The sequence below is a fragment of the Elgaria multicarinata genome, chromosome 14, assembly GCF_023053635.1.
Source record: "Elgaria multicarinata webbii isolate HBS135686 ecotype San Diego chromosome 14, rElgMul1.1.pri, whole genome shotgun sequence".
In the NCBI taxonomy this organism is placed as follows: domain Eukaryota; kingdom Metazoa; phylum Chordata; class Lepidosauria; order Squamata; family Anguidae; genus Elgaria; species Elgaria multicarinata.
Window position 1 is genome coordinate 29174892 of NC_086184.1, and position 19035 is coordinate 29193926.

At 42.2% G+C, this 19035-nt stretch overlaps 1 protein-coding gene across 2 annotated transcripts in view; it reads left to right on the plus strand.

Annotated features, from left to right (window-relative positions):
- Nucleotides 1-18461, plus strand: part of RSPRY1 (ring finger and SPRY domain containing 1) — a 43109-nt gene extending 24648 nt beyond the window's left edge. For both annotated transcript variants that reach the window (XM_063141357.1, XM_063141358.1), the window contains exons 5-15: nt 1706-1832; nt 2650-2708; nt 3922-3988; nt 5307-5438; nt 7047-7162; nt 9582-9725; nt 12199-12310; nt 13574-13676; nt 14708-14860; nt 16566-16670; nt 17405-18461. In XM_063141357.1, coding sequence (XP_062997427.1) covers nt 1706-1832; nt 2650-2708; nt 3922-3988; nt 5307-5438; nt 7047-7162; nt 9582-9725; nt 12199-12310; nt 13574-13676; nt 14708-14860; nt 16566-16670; nt 17405-17501 — 1215 coding nt within the window. In that variant the 3' untranslated portion in view covers nt 17502-18461. The remainder of the gene's footprint in view (nt 1-1705; nt 1833-2649; nt 2709-3921; nt 3989-5306; nt 5439-7046; nt 7163-9581; nt 9726-12198; nt 12311-13573; nt 13677-14707; nt 14861-16565; nt 16671-17404) is intronic.
- Nucleotides 18462-19035: the final 574 nt, after the last annotated feature.

Sequence of the window (19035 nt, forward strand, 5' to 3'; positions counted from 1 at the left end):
TCTAATTTCAAAAGCATTTAGCAGCCACATTTATGGAGCCGACTTCAAACACTGTTTTTAACAACACAGATATGTGAAGTGATTAATGAGATCTGTGTCAATGTTGCTTTAGAACAGTAGATGTGTGTGAATTTTGCACCAACTTAATATCCAAAGAAAGGTTCAAAGCAAAACTGGAAGTCATTGAACAAAAAATGAGTCCGGCTGAAATTGATGCAAAATTAATAATTATTTGTCCTATCTGCACTTTGAGGGGTGGGGTGGCAACACCAATAATTTTTTTTAATTATTTTTTTATTGTGAATATCAACAAAACAGAACAGAAAATACATCGTGAAAACAAAAAGAAAAACACACATACATTACGTATATAGGATTAGTGTCATTTTTCATCATGAGTACAGTTCATTAAAAAAAGGGAGAGAGTTCTACAAAGGTTTCAGAAATGCAGACCAGATATCCGTGTAGCAACACCAATAATAATATTTTTGTTTATATATAGTTTTTAAAATGTAATTTTTTAAATATATAAATACTGTTAATAACCATTTGTTTATCTAGGGCTGCTAGTTGCTTGCCCAAATAGAAAAGTTTGTCATCAGTGCCTTCAGAATTCGTGTAAACTTTGCCATTTTACAAGAATATTTATTTTTACCTATTTTGCATGCTGCCAGTATAGACTTTGTGCCCGCAAAGTGTTTTTTCCATATTAACTATGAAACAACACATTTCATAGCATAACAATGGGTTAATCATGACACCAAAAAGTGGTACAAAAAGAACTGTTTCTCTGCTTAACTGGGATGGTAAACCAATTCTAAAAATACATGCTGGGCATCCCAAATTGTGCATTTTCATAAAAGTTTGTATATATAAAATAGTGTGACAAACCTGTGGTTGCCTTCAGTATGAGTTCTACTTAGAGTAGATTCATTGAAATGAATAGCACTTCAGTTAGTCCTCACTAACATAGGTTCCATTCATTTCAATAGGTCTAGTCTGCCAGGAGTGTGTATTCCAAGCTGTTGTTGAGGAATTGGAAGGAAACTGATATACATCTGTTTAGGGGTGCTGCAGAAAGTGGTTTTAAGTCAGTGACATTAGCAGTGGAAGACACAGATGTACTTAGCTTTCAGTAGCTAAATCCATGGTGACATTTCTGTGAACAGCACTAGGCTCATCAGCATCAACAGAACAGCACCTGCCCTTGGAAGTCATGAGTGCACTTCATGGCTGGGAATCATCTTTAAAAAGGTGCATTTTTAAAATGGTGCATTCCAAAAAGATCCTTTTCTGAGCCCCTTCTCATCCAGTAACCGTAATAAGCGTTAAACGCAGAGTGGCCTTTGTGTTTTCCTTTGGCCAGAATTCCTAAATTGGTTATTCTGGATTTCAGTGGCATAACTCCAGAGTAAGTGGCTTAAGGATTGCAGCTATAAGTTTTATATGAAACTGGCTCTTTTCTTGCGGCACAGATGAGGGAAATATGGCTTACAACAATCATGTGGGTTTGGAATTATTTTCCTTAAAATCCTGTGGCTGCTAGTTAAGTGTTGCTATCCCTCACAGTTCAATAGATACCTGCTGGGTTTTAATACATTGGATTGTATTGGAGATGTGCTCTTGATCCTGTACTGAGATAAGCAGAAGGGAACAAGTCCCCCGGTGTTCTGTCATTCAGTAGTGTGTTAACTTTCCTGTTTAGGATGCGCTGCAGAAGTTGACACAAATATTAAGTTTAAATGGAGCTGTTGCTCGCCAGGATGCCTGCCACCCTGCTAAACATCGGAACACAACCGCAGTACTGGGCTGTTTGGCAGAAAAGCTTGCAGGTGAGGGGTGTTTTAGTATCTTTATGTAATTGTGGGGGTGGTCAACTTAGCCCCCCTTCTGTTTGTCTCTAGCTCTCCCTCCCACCCACCCTGGCCTCTCCTCAATCTACAGGTTATCAGGCAATAAATATTTTGCATGTAACTAGCCACCATATTCTTCAGATCCTGTGTCAGTGCTTAAAGGTTTAACTTAAAAGTGCCTAACTTTGCTTATCTGCACCCAGGCCGTCCACAAATGTGAATAATCAGAATTTTAAGTTTGGTGACCAGTATATTTTTCCACAGAAGTAGCATGTTTGAAAAAGCCATGCTGGGACCTCGGGAAGGGAGAGGGGTGGTTCTTTGAAAGTGGTGCCAGGCTGTGTCATCTGCTGCACTGCAGTATGACTGTTATGGATTGGAGAGGAGGTTAATCACACACACACACACACACACACACACCATTGCTCTTGCCAGGCAGTACCAGGGGAATGTGCATCCTTTGCCTCTGTGAAGCAGGACCCTCTCTGTCTACTAGAAACAATAGTTGGCTACCAAACCTAGCCAAAATCTGTGGATGTCTGCTTGCATCTCTGACTGGTTGAGCCTGGGCCTAAAAGCAGGGAATAGACTATAGTCTTCATCCCACATTGAGAACTGCCCTGTGGAATGTATCTTTCTGAGACACTCTTAAGTATTTGAAAGCCGTTGACATGATACCTTCCTCCTATAAAGCCAGAGTGTCAGAGTAGCACACTAAGCTCTTTGAAAGTGACTTTTCTAAAGAAAGGAAGGCAGCAGCTTCGATGCACGTGTTTCATTTTTAGTGTTCTTGCAGGCCCTGCAAGCGTAGGTTTACTCAGCCAAGGAATCTTGGAATACTTACTGCAGAGCTTGGTGAGTATCAAAATAAACCAGTATTTTGACTTGTCCCTCTTTCAACTGCTTTTATGTGTGAGCCTCGGAGGGAAGAGTGTGCCTTGGATTTCATTATGTTATGACTCAGTAAGAAAGAGTTGACAAGATAGGATCACATCTCCATCATTGCTTTTCAGTGACAGGATGTGGGTTGAGGGAATGCATAGACCTGGGGAGATGTCATCGCACTAAGGTAGAACACATATTTTGCACTCAGAAGGCCCAAGGTTTTATGTATTTACAAATTTGCTAGTCACTTTTTTCTACTTTTCAAAATAGTCAAAGCGATAGATAGATAGATAGATAGATAGATAGATAGATAGAAGGTCCCAGGTGCAATCCCTGGCTACTCCGGGTAGGGCAAGGAAATACATAACCCTGGAGTGTTTGTGTTGACAGGACTGGGCTAGATGGACCAATGGTCTGACTCAGTATAAGGCAGCTTCCTATGTTCTTATGTCCGTATACTAACATCAGACTAACATTATAAAACCATTTCATTCTTTAGTACAAACAAGGGATATAAAAATAGTAGCAGACAGGGCAGTTAAAATTTTAGAGGCCTCGATTTTGTGGGGAAACCTTGGAAGGTAAAAATATATATCTTAACATACTGTTGGAAACTAAAGAGAGTTTTATAATCTAGCAAGCATCCCTGGGTAGAAAATTCCTCTGAAAAAGCCTTAGTTTTTGCCCCTGTAGTTCTCATCTCTGAAAGTGGTGGGGACACAGCAGGACCATCCCTGCTGACCATAATAGCTGGACAGGCATCTCTTTGCATTTTGAACATCCCATCTATGACCTAGTTCAGCTGTCATTCTCCAGCCCTCTGAACTAAGGTTCAGAGATTCAGGAACATATTGCAGAACTAGCCCCTTCCTGCCTTCTCATGCACTCTTCTTTCCTGCATTTGGGGGGTTCTTTAACGATAGTTTGCCAAAACATCTCAATTTCTCTCTTTTTAATACAGAACAGCTTAATTTTACCTTATGTGTAGGACTTTGTGTTGCTGCTTGAATCTCTGAAATAAGCCTTGTCCTTAGGCTATTCCTGTTGTGTTAAGAAATGAATATTTTTTTCTTGGCAATGCAAATGTGTTTTCCTTGTGTTGGACAAATCAGCAAAAGTTTGTTGTTTTTGAAAGCAGCTTAGGAAGAGTTACTGAATCCACAAATTCTCTTCTTCATCTTAGGAATTTCAGTCCCACCCAACAGTAATGCTTTTTGCACTAATAGCCCTGGAAAAGTTTGCACAAACAAGTAAGTATGCTCAAAATACACTTTAGAAGAAGAAGAAAAAAACACAAGATAGTTCCTAGTAATCTGTGTGGGGTGTCCCCCTTTTTTGTTCTGAAGCGCACATGTGGCTTGATCAGCAGGTCTTGGTTTGCTCCATTTCCTTACTCCTGGTCCTACAGCACATATGGTTAGCCATGAGTCAAACATGGCCCACGTAGGCCTTCCATACAGCCCATGTGGAGACCTAATTCATCTCCCTGGCACTGCATTCCCTGCCACCAACGGCAAAGAAGGTGCGCTGGGAGAATCCGTGTACATCTGTCCAGCCTGCGCTCGCTGGCATATGGCCCCCAAGTGCCTATCCACCATTGCAGGTGATCATTGGGGACAGAAATGTTGCCCACTACTGTCCTACAGAGTCCTTCGTTGTGGGTCATCACAGCACAGCAACTGTTTTTCCTCCTCTGCAGCCAAGTTTCAGCTGAGATTTGTGGGGGGTACTTGGTTGCTTGGAAACAACTGGATATCATGTCTGCTGTTTGTCGGTAACCGCTTCCTCCAAAGAGAACACCAAGGCTGGATGGTACCTTAGTTCAATGGCTGGGAACGGGCAGGACTGGTTAGATACGGAAAGTGGAGGGAATCAAAGCAAGTTCGGCCCTGAAGCTGAACATGGTAGGGAGAGGCGTTCAGGAGTGTAGAAAGAAAAACAACAGCAGCCCCCTCAAACCTGACTGCTGTTCCTGGCTGGCGATATACCTCAACATTGTGTTGCGGGTTCCCACTTGGATACTGCAGCCATCGGGGCCCTTTGGGGAAATGATAGCAGTTGTGTGGGGCCTCATAAAGTTCTCTTTCCTACTTGGAAAAGCTGCTTGTTAGCTAGTAGCCAAACTGCCAATGGCTAGATCACTAATGGCACAATCTGATGCATGTTTCGACAGAAAAACGTCCTATAGCTCCCGCCTGGCTGGCTAGGGAACGCTGGGAGTTGTATAAGGTTTTTTTTTCTGTCTAAACATGCATGGGATTGCACTTTAAATACTTGACTGTGTGTACTTTCCTCTTTGAGAAAGAGAAAACAGAAAGAGATCCTTTTGCTTTTGTTTTTATGATACAGAGTTTTAAAAACCTGGGTCTTTTTATTTTAGCCTCTTAAAATATGTCGCTTTAAAGGTTTTTACCCCTTTTATATTTTCTTGTTTTTCTTATGTTATGGTTTTATTGGTTTAAATTGTTGCCTTCATAGCTTTTTAGTAGATAAAGCTGTCTTTAAATATTAAGAAAGAACTATTTCTCGAACTTTTTTCTCGATTATCACTCGATGTTCCAATTGTAGGTGAAAATAAAATGACAGTTTCTGACACGTGCATCAGTGACCAGCTTGTCTTGTTAGAGAAATGGACGGATAATCCAGACTACTTAAAACGCCAAGTAGGGTTCTGTGCTCAGTGGAGTTTAGACAATCTGTGTGAGTAAGAATGTTTTTTTCCCCCCTTAGTTAAATCTCTGGCTTTAAAAATGGCATGTTTGGGCATTTAAGCAAACATTTGCTCATGTGGCATGTATAACTTCTCAGGTAATGTAGTTTTCAGGATCAGGATGTGTAAGTTCCTTGGATAAAACCAACACTTCCTGCACCTAAGTCTATAGCAGTAGAACGTGCGTGTTCCACGGCTGAACTCGGGCCACTGAGTCTGGAGGAAGATTGGGGGTATGTCTTGTGAGGATAGCTTCTAACACCCTTTATGTGCTCAAAGTCCCCAGAGAAAATGTAATCCTGTCACTCTTCCAAATACGTCTGTGTTCTTTTGTCCCTGTGTATATTGGCTTCAAGGCCAAACTACACCGTCAGAGGCGTTTTTCACAGAGGGAGGTAAGTGAGGTGTACATCTTTTGTAGCTGCAACTTGCTGTGACTCGCTGCGCAGAATTTATGGCCCCAAGCAGACAACTGCCTTGCATTGTTGAAAACGCATTTCTGCTCCCAGCGAGAAGAAAGGAAATGGACTGGTGAAAACGTTATTCTTGTTTTCGGTCATATTTTTAATCGGCTTTATTTTGCCTTTCCTTTAGAAAAGTTATCATTAGTGCGAGATTGTAGCCCACTTCACAAGGTTCCCTGAATTGTGATGTTATGCAACCTGCCCTAATCCAGGTGGAAGTTGCAGATGTTACCAGGAGTGTGGGAGCATTCATAGAAAGTGGCAGCCATGTCACTCTGAGTAATATATGAAGCAGGATGGTGATGAAACCTTTTTACCAACATTGGCTGCTTTGAATTCAAATAGGGCTGTTTTGAGCACTGATGAATCCCCATTTCATTATGGGGATAATATTTAATAATCTGATTTATTTCTAAAGTCAGCACTCTACAAATGTTGAGAAAGAGATAGCTGCTTCTGAGGCTGCATTTGTATTTAACCGGTACACCAAGAGAGGTCTGTCATGTTTAAGTGGTGGTGAGCCTACCTCCTACATATTGGCTAAATGGAAAATCTTGCAAGAATCCTCAAGGGATTACTGTAGCCTGTCTCTTTAACAGTGAGGGCTAAATCCCCTGGAGAAATGGCAGCCACTGTAGTGTCTCTAGCCTGTGTCAGGTCTGTCTTCTTCAAATTCAAAGTGTAGTTTGGTGGGGGGTGCTTTTTTGGAAATGACCTGGTCTGTGCTGGCTAACTATCTACATCCACCTTCCCCAACCTGGTGCCTACCAGATGTGTTGGACTGCAACTCCCATCATCCCCAGCCATCATATCCTGGCTGGGAATGATGGGAGTTCCAGTCCAACCCATCTAGAGGGCACCAGGTTGGAGATAGCTGCCCTCCATAAACAGTAGCATTTGATTCTTACAGAGGTGGGCAACTTGTGTCCCTCCAGATGTTTTGACCCACTACTCCCAATGGTGCCTCATCATTGCTTTTACTTGCTAAGGCTGCGGGGAGTTGAAGGCCACAACATCTGGAAGGCCACAAGTTGCCCACCCTTGGATAGCCAGAACATTTGTTCTGCATTATTGACACTGCTGTAGCAGCAGTTTATAACTTTTAAATGTATACCTTTTTTTTTTTTTTTGCAGTTTTGAAAGAAGGCAGACAGTTTACATACGAGAAAGTTGACTTGACTAACATTAAGGCCATGTTGAATAGTAATGATGTTAGTGAATACCTTAAGATCTCGCCGCATGGGTTGGAGGTAGGTTCTTCATGTTTTTAATCCCTATATATTATTTTGCACTCTGCGCTTCCCTGAACAATAGCACCATCTGGGTTTGGTTCCTTCCAAAGGGCACTATATGCTTTTGTGCCTTTGTAACTTATATGGTACTAGCTCAAACCGAGCAGGTTTTTATAAGATTTCTTTCTTTCTTTTTTTCTTTCTTTCTATTACATTTCTATACCGCCCAACAGCCGAAGCTCTCAGGGCGGTTCACAAAAATTAAAACCACAATAAAACAACCAGCAGGTTAAAAGCACAATTACAAAATACAGTATAAGATGCGCAACCAGGATAAAACCATGCAGCAAAATTGATATAAGGTTAAAATACAGAGTTAAAACAGTAAGATTTAAATTTAAGTTAAAATTAAGTGTTAAAATATTGAGAGAATAAAAGGTCTTTAGCTGGCGACAAAAGCAGTATAGGCGCCAGGCGGACCTCTCCGGGGAGCTCATTCCACAGCCGGGGTGCCACAGCGGAGAAAGCCCTCCTCCTAGTAGCCACCTGCCTCACTTCCTTTGGCAGGGGCTCACGGAGAAGGGCCCCTGTAGATGATCTTAAGGTCCGGGCAGGTACATATGGGAGGAGGCGTTCCTTCAAATAACCTGGCCCCAAACCGTTTAGGGCTTTAAATGTCAATACCAGCACTTTGAATACTTTAAAACCAAAACTATTTGAAATAACAAAGGGGGGCATATTTTGTGTAGGAATCTTAATAGGATTCTTAATAATATGATTGTCGGATCGAAGGCGAGCACAACAATATAAAATCCCATCCCTTAGATGTTAAAATGGGGACTTGCTCATTAATGCATGTTTCAAGATGGATACATACAACTGACAGACTTTCCCCTGCAGCTTTATTGGATGACTCCACTGAGTTCTAATATTATGAGAGAGGAAGAAAAACATCTCCCACTCCACACCATGCTCAGTTTTATACATCTCCATCATGCCCCCCTTCCTTGCCTTTTTTTCTACACTAAAAAGCCCCAAACTAGTTCTTTCCTATATCAATGCTGGCTTGCATTATCTGCGAATCATAGAATAGTAGAGCTGAAAGGAGCCTATAAGCCCATTGAGTCCAACCCACTGCTCAGTGCAGGAATCTACCTTAAAGCATACCTGACAGGTGGATGTCCAGCTGCATCCAAAACATCTGGAAAGCACCAGGCTGGGGGAACATTGGGGAAGGCCTCTAGTGTGGGAGAGCCCATGACCTCCCTAGGTCATTGAATACAAAAGCCAAGTATAAGTGGCAGTCAAGCAGGCATGCCTGCAAGGCATCAGATCCACTGAACCCTGCATCAGTTTCCCAGAAAGCAATGTGTACAGCATCTCCCAAGTTTGCACCCCAGTTTCCAGGAAAATCCAACTAAAAAGTCTCAGCTCTGTTCGTTTTATTTTTAAAAAATGCTGTTTCTCAGAAAACATTCACACATCATGATGTTTCTCTCACAAATCCCTGACTCTTGTCAAGACATACTAGAGGCAAAACTGCATTGATAGACTCATTCATAGTCCACAAGTGGCCAAATTTATAATAACGTTCATTATCAACAAGTCTGAGTTCTTAAATCTGGGGTGTCAAACTGTTTACAGCTCAAGGGCTGAATTGAATTTTGGAAAAGATCTCAGGAGTCACCTTCCAGTGGTGGGCAGGGCCAAAGGGGTGCCATCACGGAAAAAGCCCTGTCCTTTTTAAATGCGTAGTGTAATGCCTCCCACTTACTGTATTTGGAGAAGAGCCTCTCTGAAGATCTTAATGCATGGGCCCCAAGTGAATAGGGAGCAAATGTAATTCCTTCAGAATTGGTGCACTGTTCCATTAGAGATAAACCAGTGGAAATTCTGGCTGCTGAATTTTGAACAAGCTAAAACTTCTAAACCAGACATATTATATTATATTATATAACCTTTATATGTTTATAAAAGGGAAGCAATAATAAACAACAAGCATTGAGATCAATGTTCCCGCAACCTGGTGCTTTCCAGATGTTTTGGACTTACAGCTCCCATCAACCCCATAAACTCCCATGCTGGGTGGGGATGATGGAAGTTTTTAGTCTAACACAGCTAGAGGGCACCAGGTTGGGGAAGGTTGAACTAGATCTAATTTACATAATGGCAGAATTTAGAACTTCCATTTTATTTTGAGTTCACTGCTCGAGGTTTTCTTGAAGTGGTTTGATCGCTGAACAGAATTTGTGCCCTTACAAGATTCAGGTAGTCCAGTGCTGTATTAAACCTAGAATAACAGAGATGAGTTCTGCTAGCCCATTTACTCAAAGTGGCGCTGAGAACGTCTGTGTGGGTTTAAATTCCTCCTCTTGCTGTCCCAGGTTGTCGTCATCTTTGGTGGGCACGTGATGATTGTTCACTTTTTGTTTGTTAGGCCCGATGCGATGCCTCGTCTTTTGAAAGTGTCCGGTGTACCTTCTGTGTGGATTCTGGGGTCTGGTATTATGAAGTTACAGTCATTACTTCCGGAGTGATGCAGATAGGCTGGGCGACCAAAGACAGCAAATTTCTCAATCATGTAAGTGATTCTCCCATGGGAACCTGACCATCAGATTTAATTGGTGTTGGAAGTCCTTCTCTGGGACCCTCCAGCGTTGGAGCAGAGGCAGATGAAAGCCAGGTTTTCTGTGTGCAGCACCATGCTTGTGGAATCTCCTGACCTACAGATGCCAGCCTGGCTCTTACTCTTCTGATTTCTTTGTAGAAGCCAAGTGAAGACTCTGCTGTTTTCTTGTATGTTTGGCTTATGTGCTCCTAAAATCAGTGAATGCTAATCAGGGTATAATGATCTTAAATGTAAAGCTACTCATCCAAATCTATATATAACTCAGCCAGTCTTGTGAATGGCTATATCCTACTCAAATAATTTCCATAATTCCAGTCTTTGAGCCTGTTCAGACCACATGTGTTAATTGGCTTACCTAGTACCAGGCCTGCTGCAGGTAGAATTCATTTAATCTCTTGAACTTGATTAAAAGCACCTGAATGCCCCACCTATTTGCACTCTCTCTCTCACCTCCTCTCTCCTGCACAACACCCTTTTTTTCCTCTACCAAAGTTTGAAGCTGATTCAAAATTGTTATAGTTAGCATTGATATCTCTGTAGAGGTATGCCGATAGTTAATACGGAAAAGGGATGCACGTTGGGGCAACCCACCCACCCCCCAAAAAACTTCAGGTATAACCTGGTGGGATCTGAGCAGGCGGTGACCAAACAAGAAAGAGATCTTGGGGTTGTGGTGGACAGCTCGATGAAAACGTCCACCCAGTGCGCAGCCGCTGTAAAGAAGGCAAACTCCATGTTAGATAAGAAAAGGAATTGAGAATAAAACGGCCAGTATCATATTGCCTTAATACACATCTATGGTGTGACCACTCTTAGAATGCTGTGTACAGTTCTGGTCACCACACCTAAAAAAGGATATTATAGAGCTGGAAAAAGTGCAGAAAGGGGCAACTAAAATGATCAAGAGGCTGGAGCATCTATCCTATGAGGGAAGGTAGAACAGCTGGGATTGTTTAGCGTGGGAAAAGGAGGCTAAAGGGAGACATGATTGAGATGTACAAAATTATGCATGTTGTGGAGAATGTGGACAGGGAGACATTTTTCTCCCTCTCTCAAATTACTAAAACCTGGGGTCATCCCATGAAGCTGATTGGTGGGAGATTCAGGACAAATACAAGTACTTCTTCACACAGCGCATTAGTTAAATTATGAAATTCACTACCGCAAGATGTAGTGATGGCCACCAATTTGGATGGTTTTAAAAGGGGGTTGGATTAATTCCTGGAGGAGAAGGCTATCAATGGCTACTAACCCTGATGGCTATGTGCTATCTGCAGTATTCGAGGCAGTGAGCCTGTGTGCACCAGTTGCTGGGGAACATGGGTGAGAGGATGCTGTTGCACGGTGTTCTGCTTTGTTGGTCCCTGGTCGACAGCTAGTTGGCCACTATATGAATAGAGTGCTGGGCTAGGTGGACCCTCCCTTTTTATATAATAGATGCAATCAGATTAGACATTCTTGTTTGTGTAATAAAATAAACTGTAATTGAATATGCATTCAGGGTTGGAAAGACCCTTGAACCTGCTAGCTTGTCTGGTTGAAATTCAGAGACAGTGAGGGCCAAAATTGCAGCAAATGTGTCAGGGGTATAAAAAGGCAGGGATATTCATAGCCAGAAAAGCAAGGAGAGGAGAGGTCGAAAACAGAACAGGTCCCCACTTCCTATTTTTCTAGCGTGAGAGCAGCAAAGGTAAGGAATAACCTCTATCTCTATTTACGTTGCACTGGAATTTAGGCCCATACCGAGAGAGGCAAATAAAATCCAAGCTTCACACCAAAGGCTTGAGAGGGTGAAGGCCAAGAGAGAATTGTGGAAAGTTCAGGGAACTAGACACATGCCCTGTTTAGACAACACACTGAACCATGTTGGTTAAATGTTTTGAGCTAGACGTATTGAGCTTAGCATATTGTGTAAACCTTGACAGTGTGTTGTGTAAACCATTCCTAACCACGGTGGCTACATAATCATGGTTTAAACACACTCACTAACCACTTGCTGCCTTACCATGGCTTAGCGTGTTGCCTGAACAGCCCATAGACAGAACAAGAGAGACCTAGTCACTGGATCTGTCTAGTGCTATTTTTCACCCCATGTTGAGATTACATGATGGGGGAATCAACTCTATGTGTGGGGGAGAGGACCTGTGGGACAAAACACATCAGTTGCCAGAGGATTTCAGTGGAGGCCAGCACAGTCGAACAATAGATCAAGTGTTTAGATCTGCATTGATATCCCATTCTTGAACAACCAGTTCTCGGGCCAGGCTCCCCATTTGCTAAAAGGGAACACAGTGATAGACACGTCTGCCCATCGTTCTTTTGTTCTGCTTTTAGAAAAAATACTAGTTCTGCTTGGAGAAAGAGACTTCCACTAGTTCTGTCATGTCCAAAGAAAATTAAATGCTGTTTTCTGTTTTCCCTGAAGGAAGGTTATGGTATCGGGGACGATGAGTACTCCTGCGCATATGACGGCTGCCGGCAGCTGATCTGGTATAATGCCAGAAGTAAACCACATGCCCACCCATGCTGGAAGGAAGGTACCCCACCCGCCTCGTTACACGTGTTGTTGTCGTTAGCCTTTGCTGAGTAATTGTTTCAGGACTCTCGAAAGAGGATCTATATTTATGAATTTAGTATTTGCTAGCAGCAGCCTAGAGCCTCTTCTACCTTAGAATCATAGAATAGTAGAGTTGGAAGGGGCCTAAAAGGCCATCGAGTCCAACCTCTACCATTATAGATATTCCCTCTTGAAACCCCAGTCCCACCCATTCAGCAGAATCCAGTGTATTTACAACTCTGCTGTTGATGTGTGGTGTCCTGCCTCTGGGATCCATGTTGTAATGTGCTTCTGTTCAACATGATCTTGTCTGTGGAATTTGTGTGGCATCAGTTCTTGCTACAAATAGCTTGGCTAAAAAAGGAGAGCTATGTTCTCTTTTTCTTCCAGGCATAAATGTAACCGGCTCTATGTAGCTTCCTAAATGCTTAGATTTGTGCAAGTGCTGAAGATGGCTGGGTGAATATATAATGCTGGCTCCCTGCAAATATGGCTTGCAAATCAGGGGCCAGCCTCAGGAATGCATGCTTCCATCTTCTGTCCCCAGTGTGAATTCTCCCCTCCCCAGCTTTAACCTTAGTTTAATGTAACAGATACTGATCCTGGTTAGTTCTAACCCAGGTTTCAATCTTAACCAAGGCTGGGAGCAGATTTACAAGCTTATGTTAAGATGAAACCTGGTTATTGTTAACCATGATCGGTGCAGATCCAACACTAAACCATGGTACCAGCCAATAAGACGAGCAGGTCAGATTTCTACCAGGGAGGAGCCTGCATTCTCCAGATTGGTCTGCAAACCCTAGTTTGCAGGGAGAAGCGAGATGCCTTTATCCGGCCTATGAATGCAAGTTGCAAGGTTTTCATGAACAGGATTAAAAACAGTATAAATAGGGAAGGGAGAGAGAAAGAACTGAAACAGAGTTACTCAAATGTATTAGGCCGTTCTGCATCCACTGTGTGCATCCAAATTGGGATGGATTTTAGTGGCAGTACAATACAAACAAGGCTGAGCTGATTGCTTCTCAGCCTTTTGTCTAAGACCACTTTGCCATTTCAGTGGGGTGGATCAGATAAAACCTGAGGCCCGTTCCTCTTTCACAGGCTCTGCTACATCTGCTCTTAAGGGGGCTTTCTTCTTCTTTTTTTCTTTGCAATGGGGTTATGTAGGGGAGGGGGGATGTTTGTATTCTAATCAGATCTGTAACAGCCTTGGGTTTTTTGTGTGTCTTGTATTCAACTTAAGGTGACACAATAGGATTTTTACTAGACCTCCAAGACAAGAAAATGATTTTTTATTTAAACGGGAACCAGCTTCCTGCTGAGAAGCAAGTCTTTTCTTCTGCTGTGTAAGTACATAGTCCTCTTGAGGACAATGGCAATTTTGCAGATTATTAACATTTTCATAGTATTTGCAAGGAGGCAGTACAGATACTTCTTAAGTTGGATGTCCACACATTTTATTTGCTCAAAATGAATGTGTCAGCAAACGGACAACAACACAGCTTGTGTAAGAAATGAAAAGCCAGCTTGTTTGGAATTAATTAACTGGGTATGCCACCGAGTGTATTCCATATATAGGCGGGATATAAATTGAAATAATAATAATGCATGACGTCTGCAGTGAAGTATGTGGCAGGGTGGCTGCAGCCTGGAAACATACTGGAACCAAGGAAGAGTGAATCCCAGAGATCGAGTGGCTGGAGGAGAGGGGACAGAATAGGCAGTGTGCTTATTTGTGGAGATAAGATGGAAGGAAAAGGGGCATGAAGTTGAGGAAAAGATGGGGGAAGGGGGGAGGCTTTGAAAAAGCTAAAAGAAAGTGGGGTTTGTAATGTTGCCATTAAGGAGGGCCAGGAAAGAGGCACAGAAGGTGAGGAATTGGGAGCTTGAGTGGGCAGACATTTGAGAGGCACAGCATAACTGAAAGGAAGGGGATAGATTAGGCCATGGGCTGAGAAGCTAGGACCTGGGCAGAATGAGGAGAGAAGGCCTGGAGCGCCAGCTGTGAGTTGCGGAGGTAAGGGGGCAGCAAAGCCAGGAGAGGGGAGAGTCTGCAGTCTCTCAATTAATTTGACTTAGCCAATGCTATTAGACTGTGAATACCTGTAACTTGTAGGATCATCCAATGCTTTAGAGCAGGAGTGGGAAAGCTGTGGCCCTCCGGGTGTTGTTGGACTACAGCTTCCATCAGCCTCAAACAGCAGTCAGGATGGGAGTTGTACTCCAACATCTGAAAGGCTACAGGTTCTCCTCCCCTGCAGACTCACTGTGAGTCTGTATTGTATCAGGTGATAAACAAGTCAGCTGTATTTCCCAGTCTCATAGTAGAGACCATTTGCATGGGTGCGCTCTGATATTCTCCAACTTTACTTTGCAGGTCTGGCTTCTTCGCTGCAGCTAGTTTCATGTCTTATCAACAGTGTGAGTTTAACTTTGGAGGAAAACCTTTCAAATATCCGCCATCAGCTAAATTTAGCACCTTTAATGATTATGCCTTTCTGACAGCAGAAGAGAAAATCATTTTACCAAGGTAAAGTTTTCTACTTGTCAGGGCATGAAACTGAAGAGCTGGGATAAAAAATGGACCCTTGTAGGAGTTGACACATCTGAACATGATTTTTTGTACGTTTGAAGTTGTGTCCAGGGCTGCTACCTGTGATGGGACACATCGGTCAACCTCAGGGGTGTTTTCTGCATGGCTTTTAGAAGGTGAAACTTGAAAAAGTAATGTGGAAAATGGCAAACACCTGTAGTTCCAAGATTTTAGTGGGGAGCGGGAGCAACATTTGAGGTAGATTCTGCTATTTTTGCATGGACTTAATTCATTCTGGATAATTTATCCATCTTCCGAGATTCAGGTTTTATTTGATAACATCTGATATTTTGCTACTTAACAAAGAACGAAGCAAATGGGTGGAGGCAAGGAAGATCCTTCCCTTTTCTCTCTAGCTCCTGCTATTGAACCATGTGGGGGTAGAAAATGCTTTTTTCAGTGGTGATGGGCTTGGTTAAATGAGATGCCAGAACTTCCAGATGCCAGACATTGAATTTATGCGCTCGTTAGATATACTTGCAGATATGTAGAACATGCATTCGGCAGTAGCTTTAATTAATGAAATTACTGCAGCTTTGCATATTTATTTACAGATATTAAACTGAGATTCATCATCATTTTTATTAATGATTTGGACGAGGAGGTGCAGGGAACGTTTATCAAATTTGCAGATGACACAAAACTGGGTGGGATAGCCAAAACCGTGGAAGACAGAAACAAACTTCAAAGTGATCTTGATAGGCTGGAGTGCTGGGCTGAAAACAACAGAATGAAATTTAATCGGGATAAATGCCAAATTCTACATCTAGGAAATAGAAACCAAAGGCACAGTTACAAGATGGGGGATACGTGGCTCAGCAATACTACAAATGAGAAGGATCTTGGAATTGTTGTAGATCACAAGCTGAATAGGAGCCAACAGTGCGATATGGCTGCAAGAAAGGCAAATGCTATTTTGGGTTGCATTAATAGAAGTAGAGCTTCCAAATCGCGAGAGGTACTGGTTCCTCTCTATTCGGCCCTGGTTAGGCCTCATCTAGAGTATTGCGTCCAGTTCTGGGCTCCACAATTCAAGAAGGACGCAGACAAGCTGGATCGTGTTCAGAGGAGGGCAACCAGGATTATCAGGGGCCTGGAAACAAAGCCCTATGAATAGAGACTGAAAGGACTGGGCATGTTTAGCCTAGAGAAGAGAAGATTGAGGGGAGACAGGATAGCACTCTTCAAATACTTAAAAGATTGTCACACAGAGGAGGGCCAGGATCTCTTCTCGATCCTCCCAGAGTGCAGGACACGGAATAACGGACTCAAGTTAAAGGAAGCCAGATTCCAGCTGGACATCAGGAAAAACTTCCTGACTGTTAGAGCAGTACGACAATGGAACCAGTTACCTAGGGAGGTTGTGGGCTCTCCCACACTAGAGGCCTTCAAGAGGCAGCTGGACAACCATCTGTCAGGGATGCTTTAGGGTGGATTCCTGCATTGAGCAGGGGGTTGGACTCGATGGCCTGGTAGGTCCCTTCCAACTCTGCTATTCTATGATTCTATGATTGTATAAGGTGATAATGTACCCAGTTGTGTATATTTGATGTGAACGTGATGCCATTTAATAATCTCTTTAAATACTGAATCTGTTAGTCAGTGGTCTGCTATTTTTCTATTTCTCATTTTTCATCTTCAGACATAGACGCCTGGCCTTGTTAAAGCAAGTGAGCATCCGAGAAAATTGCTGCACTCTTTGCTGTGATGAAATCGCTGACACAGAACTCAGGCCGTGTGGACACAGGTATTATGAATAATTGCTTCCCCTGTATTAATTGTCCAGGTATGATATGGAGTTTTGCCTTTAAAAATCCTCGCAGTCCAGGTTAGGGTTGGTCTACATATGTAGCAGAATGAGGTGGTTAGGTAGACTATACCACTACAAACTGCAGGTGAAGAATGCCATTTTTGCATGCTCCTCCCCCAGTTAAAAAAAAAATCCTTTCAAGCAAACAACAACCCAGCACAGTAAGAGGAGAGGTTCTAGATCAGACTGCTCCCTGCTGTGCTAGTTTTCTACTTGCAGGGAATTGGTTTGGATGAACATTTCCTTTTTTTAAAAAATGTGACTCCTTATCTGCAGTCTGAAGTGGTACAATCAGTTCTATCCCTCAAGACTCACCAATCTCATTTCCAGCTCATTCTACTGCATGTGTAGACGAGACCTAAGTTATAAGATAAGAAAGAAGATGAATTTTGCTGCTTAAAATAGGTTCACTATCCGTGTCATCCCAGTGGTCCATAATAAAATTGACGTGCCCAAACCATACTAGCTGTGGCTTTCCAGATCACTGCTCCCATGGAAGTACATCTATCTCCCTCATACCCACACCAAAACTGAATGAACTTCTTGGTTTGTTTGTTTTAAAAAGTGAGGTATTCTCATTGTTCCTGTGGAGCAGTTCAGTGTAACTTAAAAGCTTGCATACTATTTACCTGGACGGAATGATAATCTATCTTGAATCTTTGTCCTTTTAGTGACCTGTGCATGGAGTGTGCCTTGCAACTAGAGACCTGCCCTTTGTGTCGACAAGAAATACAGACTCGAGTCCGACAGATTGCTCACATTTCATGACAGGTGGAAAATGGTATCTCGCGGACTTGCCTCTGATCCATTCCATCCAGTGCCAGAAGAGAGAAAGGCAACTCAACCCAAGCCACAGGCATGCTGAAAGCCCAGCTGTGGATCCATTTTTGTCAGAAAGGATGGCCAATAGAAACCTATTAAATTGCTCCGCTGTCTCAGACCTGTGGAATGTCTCTTTTAGCAGTAATGGAAGTTGGTGGTGAAACTTGAGTTCCCTGTTGGCTTGTCTCCAGCCAAGACTGCTGGAGAGTCTCTCTTGATTTCCTCCCCGATCTTTCCTTTTTCTTCCCTCCTCCTTTTGCTGCTCCTCCCAGTTGCCTATCATATACTGACTATTTTGCACTGGAAACATATAATTCATAATCTCTTATAATGGAGGGCATATCTGTTCCCTAAAAAACTTTATTTTTGGCAGCCGTCATGCATTTACAACAAAATACCAATATTTGTTGGTCAACGTAGCTTCCTGCTGGTCAGAGACCCTCTGTATTTTTTGGACAGTTGACATGAAAACAAGACTTGAAATCTACATGAAGAAACTGATTTGTAAAGAAGATATGGAGACTATAGAAAAATCCAATTTTTTTTTGATAACTCGGCGATTCCAAAGAACATTGATTCATTTCTTTCTTTTTAATTGCAGAAAATTGGTGGCATTTTCATTCATAGTGTTTCTAAACCCGTCAATTTCAGTACATACATTTTTGTGAAAAGCTGATTTTCAGGAGGAATTCTTATAACTGCAGTGCCCGACTGGAGATAGTTTGATATTCTGGGTATTTTTAAGGTACCACTGATCATTGCTCTTTTTTAAAAATTCAGTATCTGTTCTTGCAAGTTCTGTACATTTTGAAAAATATTGAGCTATAGACCTCAAGATCTGGAAAGAATATGGAGCAAATGTGTTAATATTGTTTTGAAAGAAATACATGTTTGAATAGCAAGTCAGCCTAGGTTGGTCAAACTACTGTTTTGTTTAAGCAGGCTCTAACAGACTTACAATTATATTTTGCTAAGCTCATGCCTACAAACCTGAAGAGACTTTAGTGAGATAGTCACACACAGTCTGGTTCTAAGTTACTCATGGGGTTCTGAAATAGCAGAACTTTTTAAAGTTATGCACACTAGTGTCAATAAGTTCTTATTTATATTTGGGGCAGTGTGCATGCTGTGATTCCATGGAAGTGCAGAAAAGATGCTGAATCAGTGTAAGCAGCTCATCTTTTTTTAAAAAAAAAAAATGAATGCAAGTTTCTAGCCCCTATGGCCATAAAGATAAGCTTGAAAGCATATGTGGATAATGCCTCTTGAAATCGGAGATGCCAGAGGCTTAGCTGAATGACATTCCGTTCCAGTGGTTCAGGATGGGGCTTCATCTCGCTCCTCCCCCTTCTGCATCACTCCAAAAACCAAGAGAAATTTACACAAATTTACTTAAGAGTGCAGAATTCAGCTTTCCTTAAAAACTTAATTCTTCAGTATGCATGTAAGTTCATATATGCCCCTGCCCATTTTCAATCAA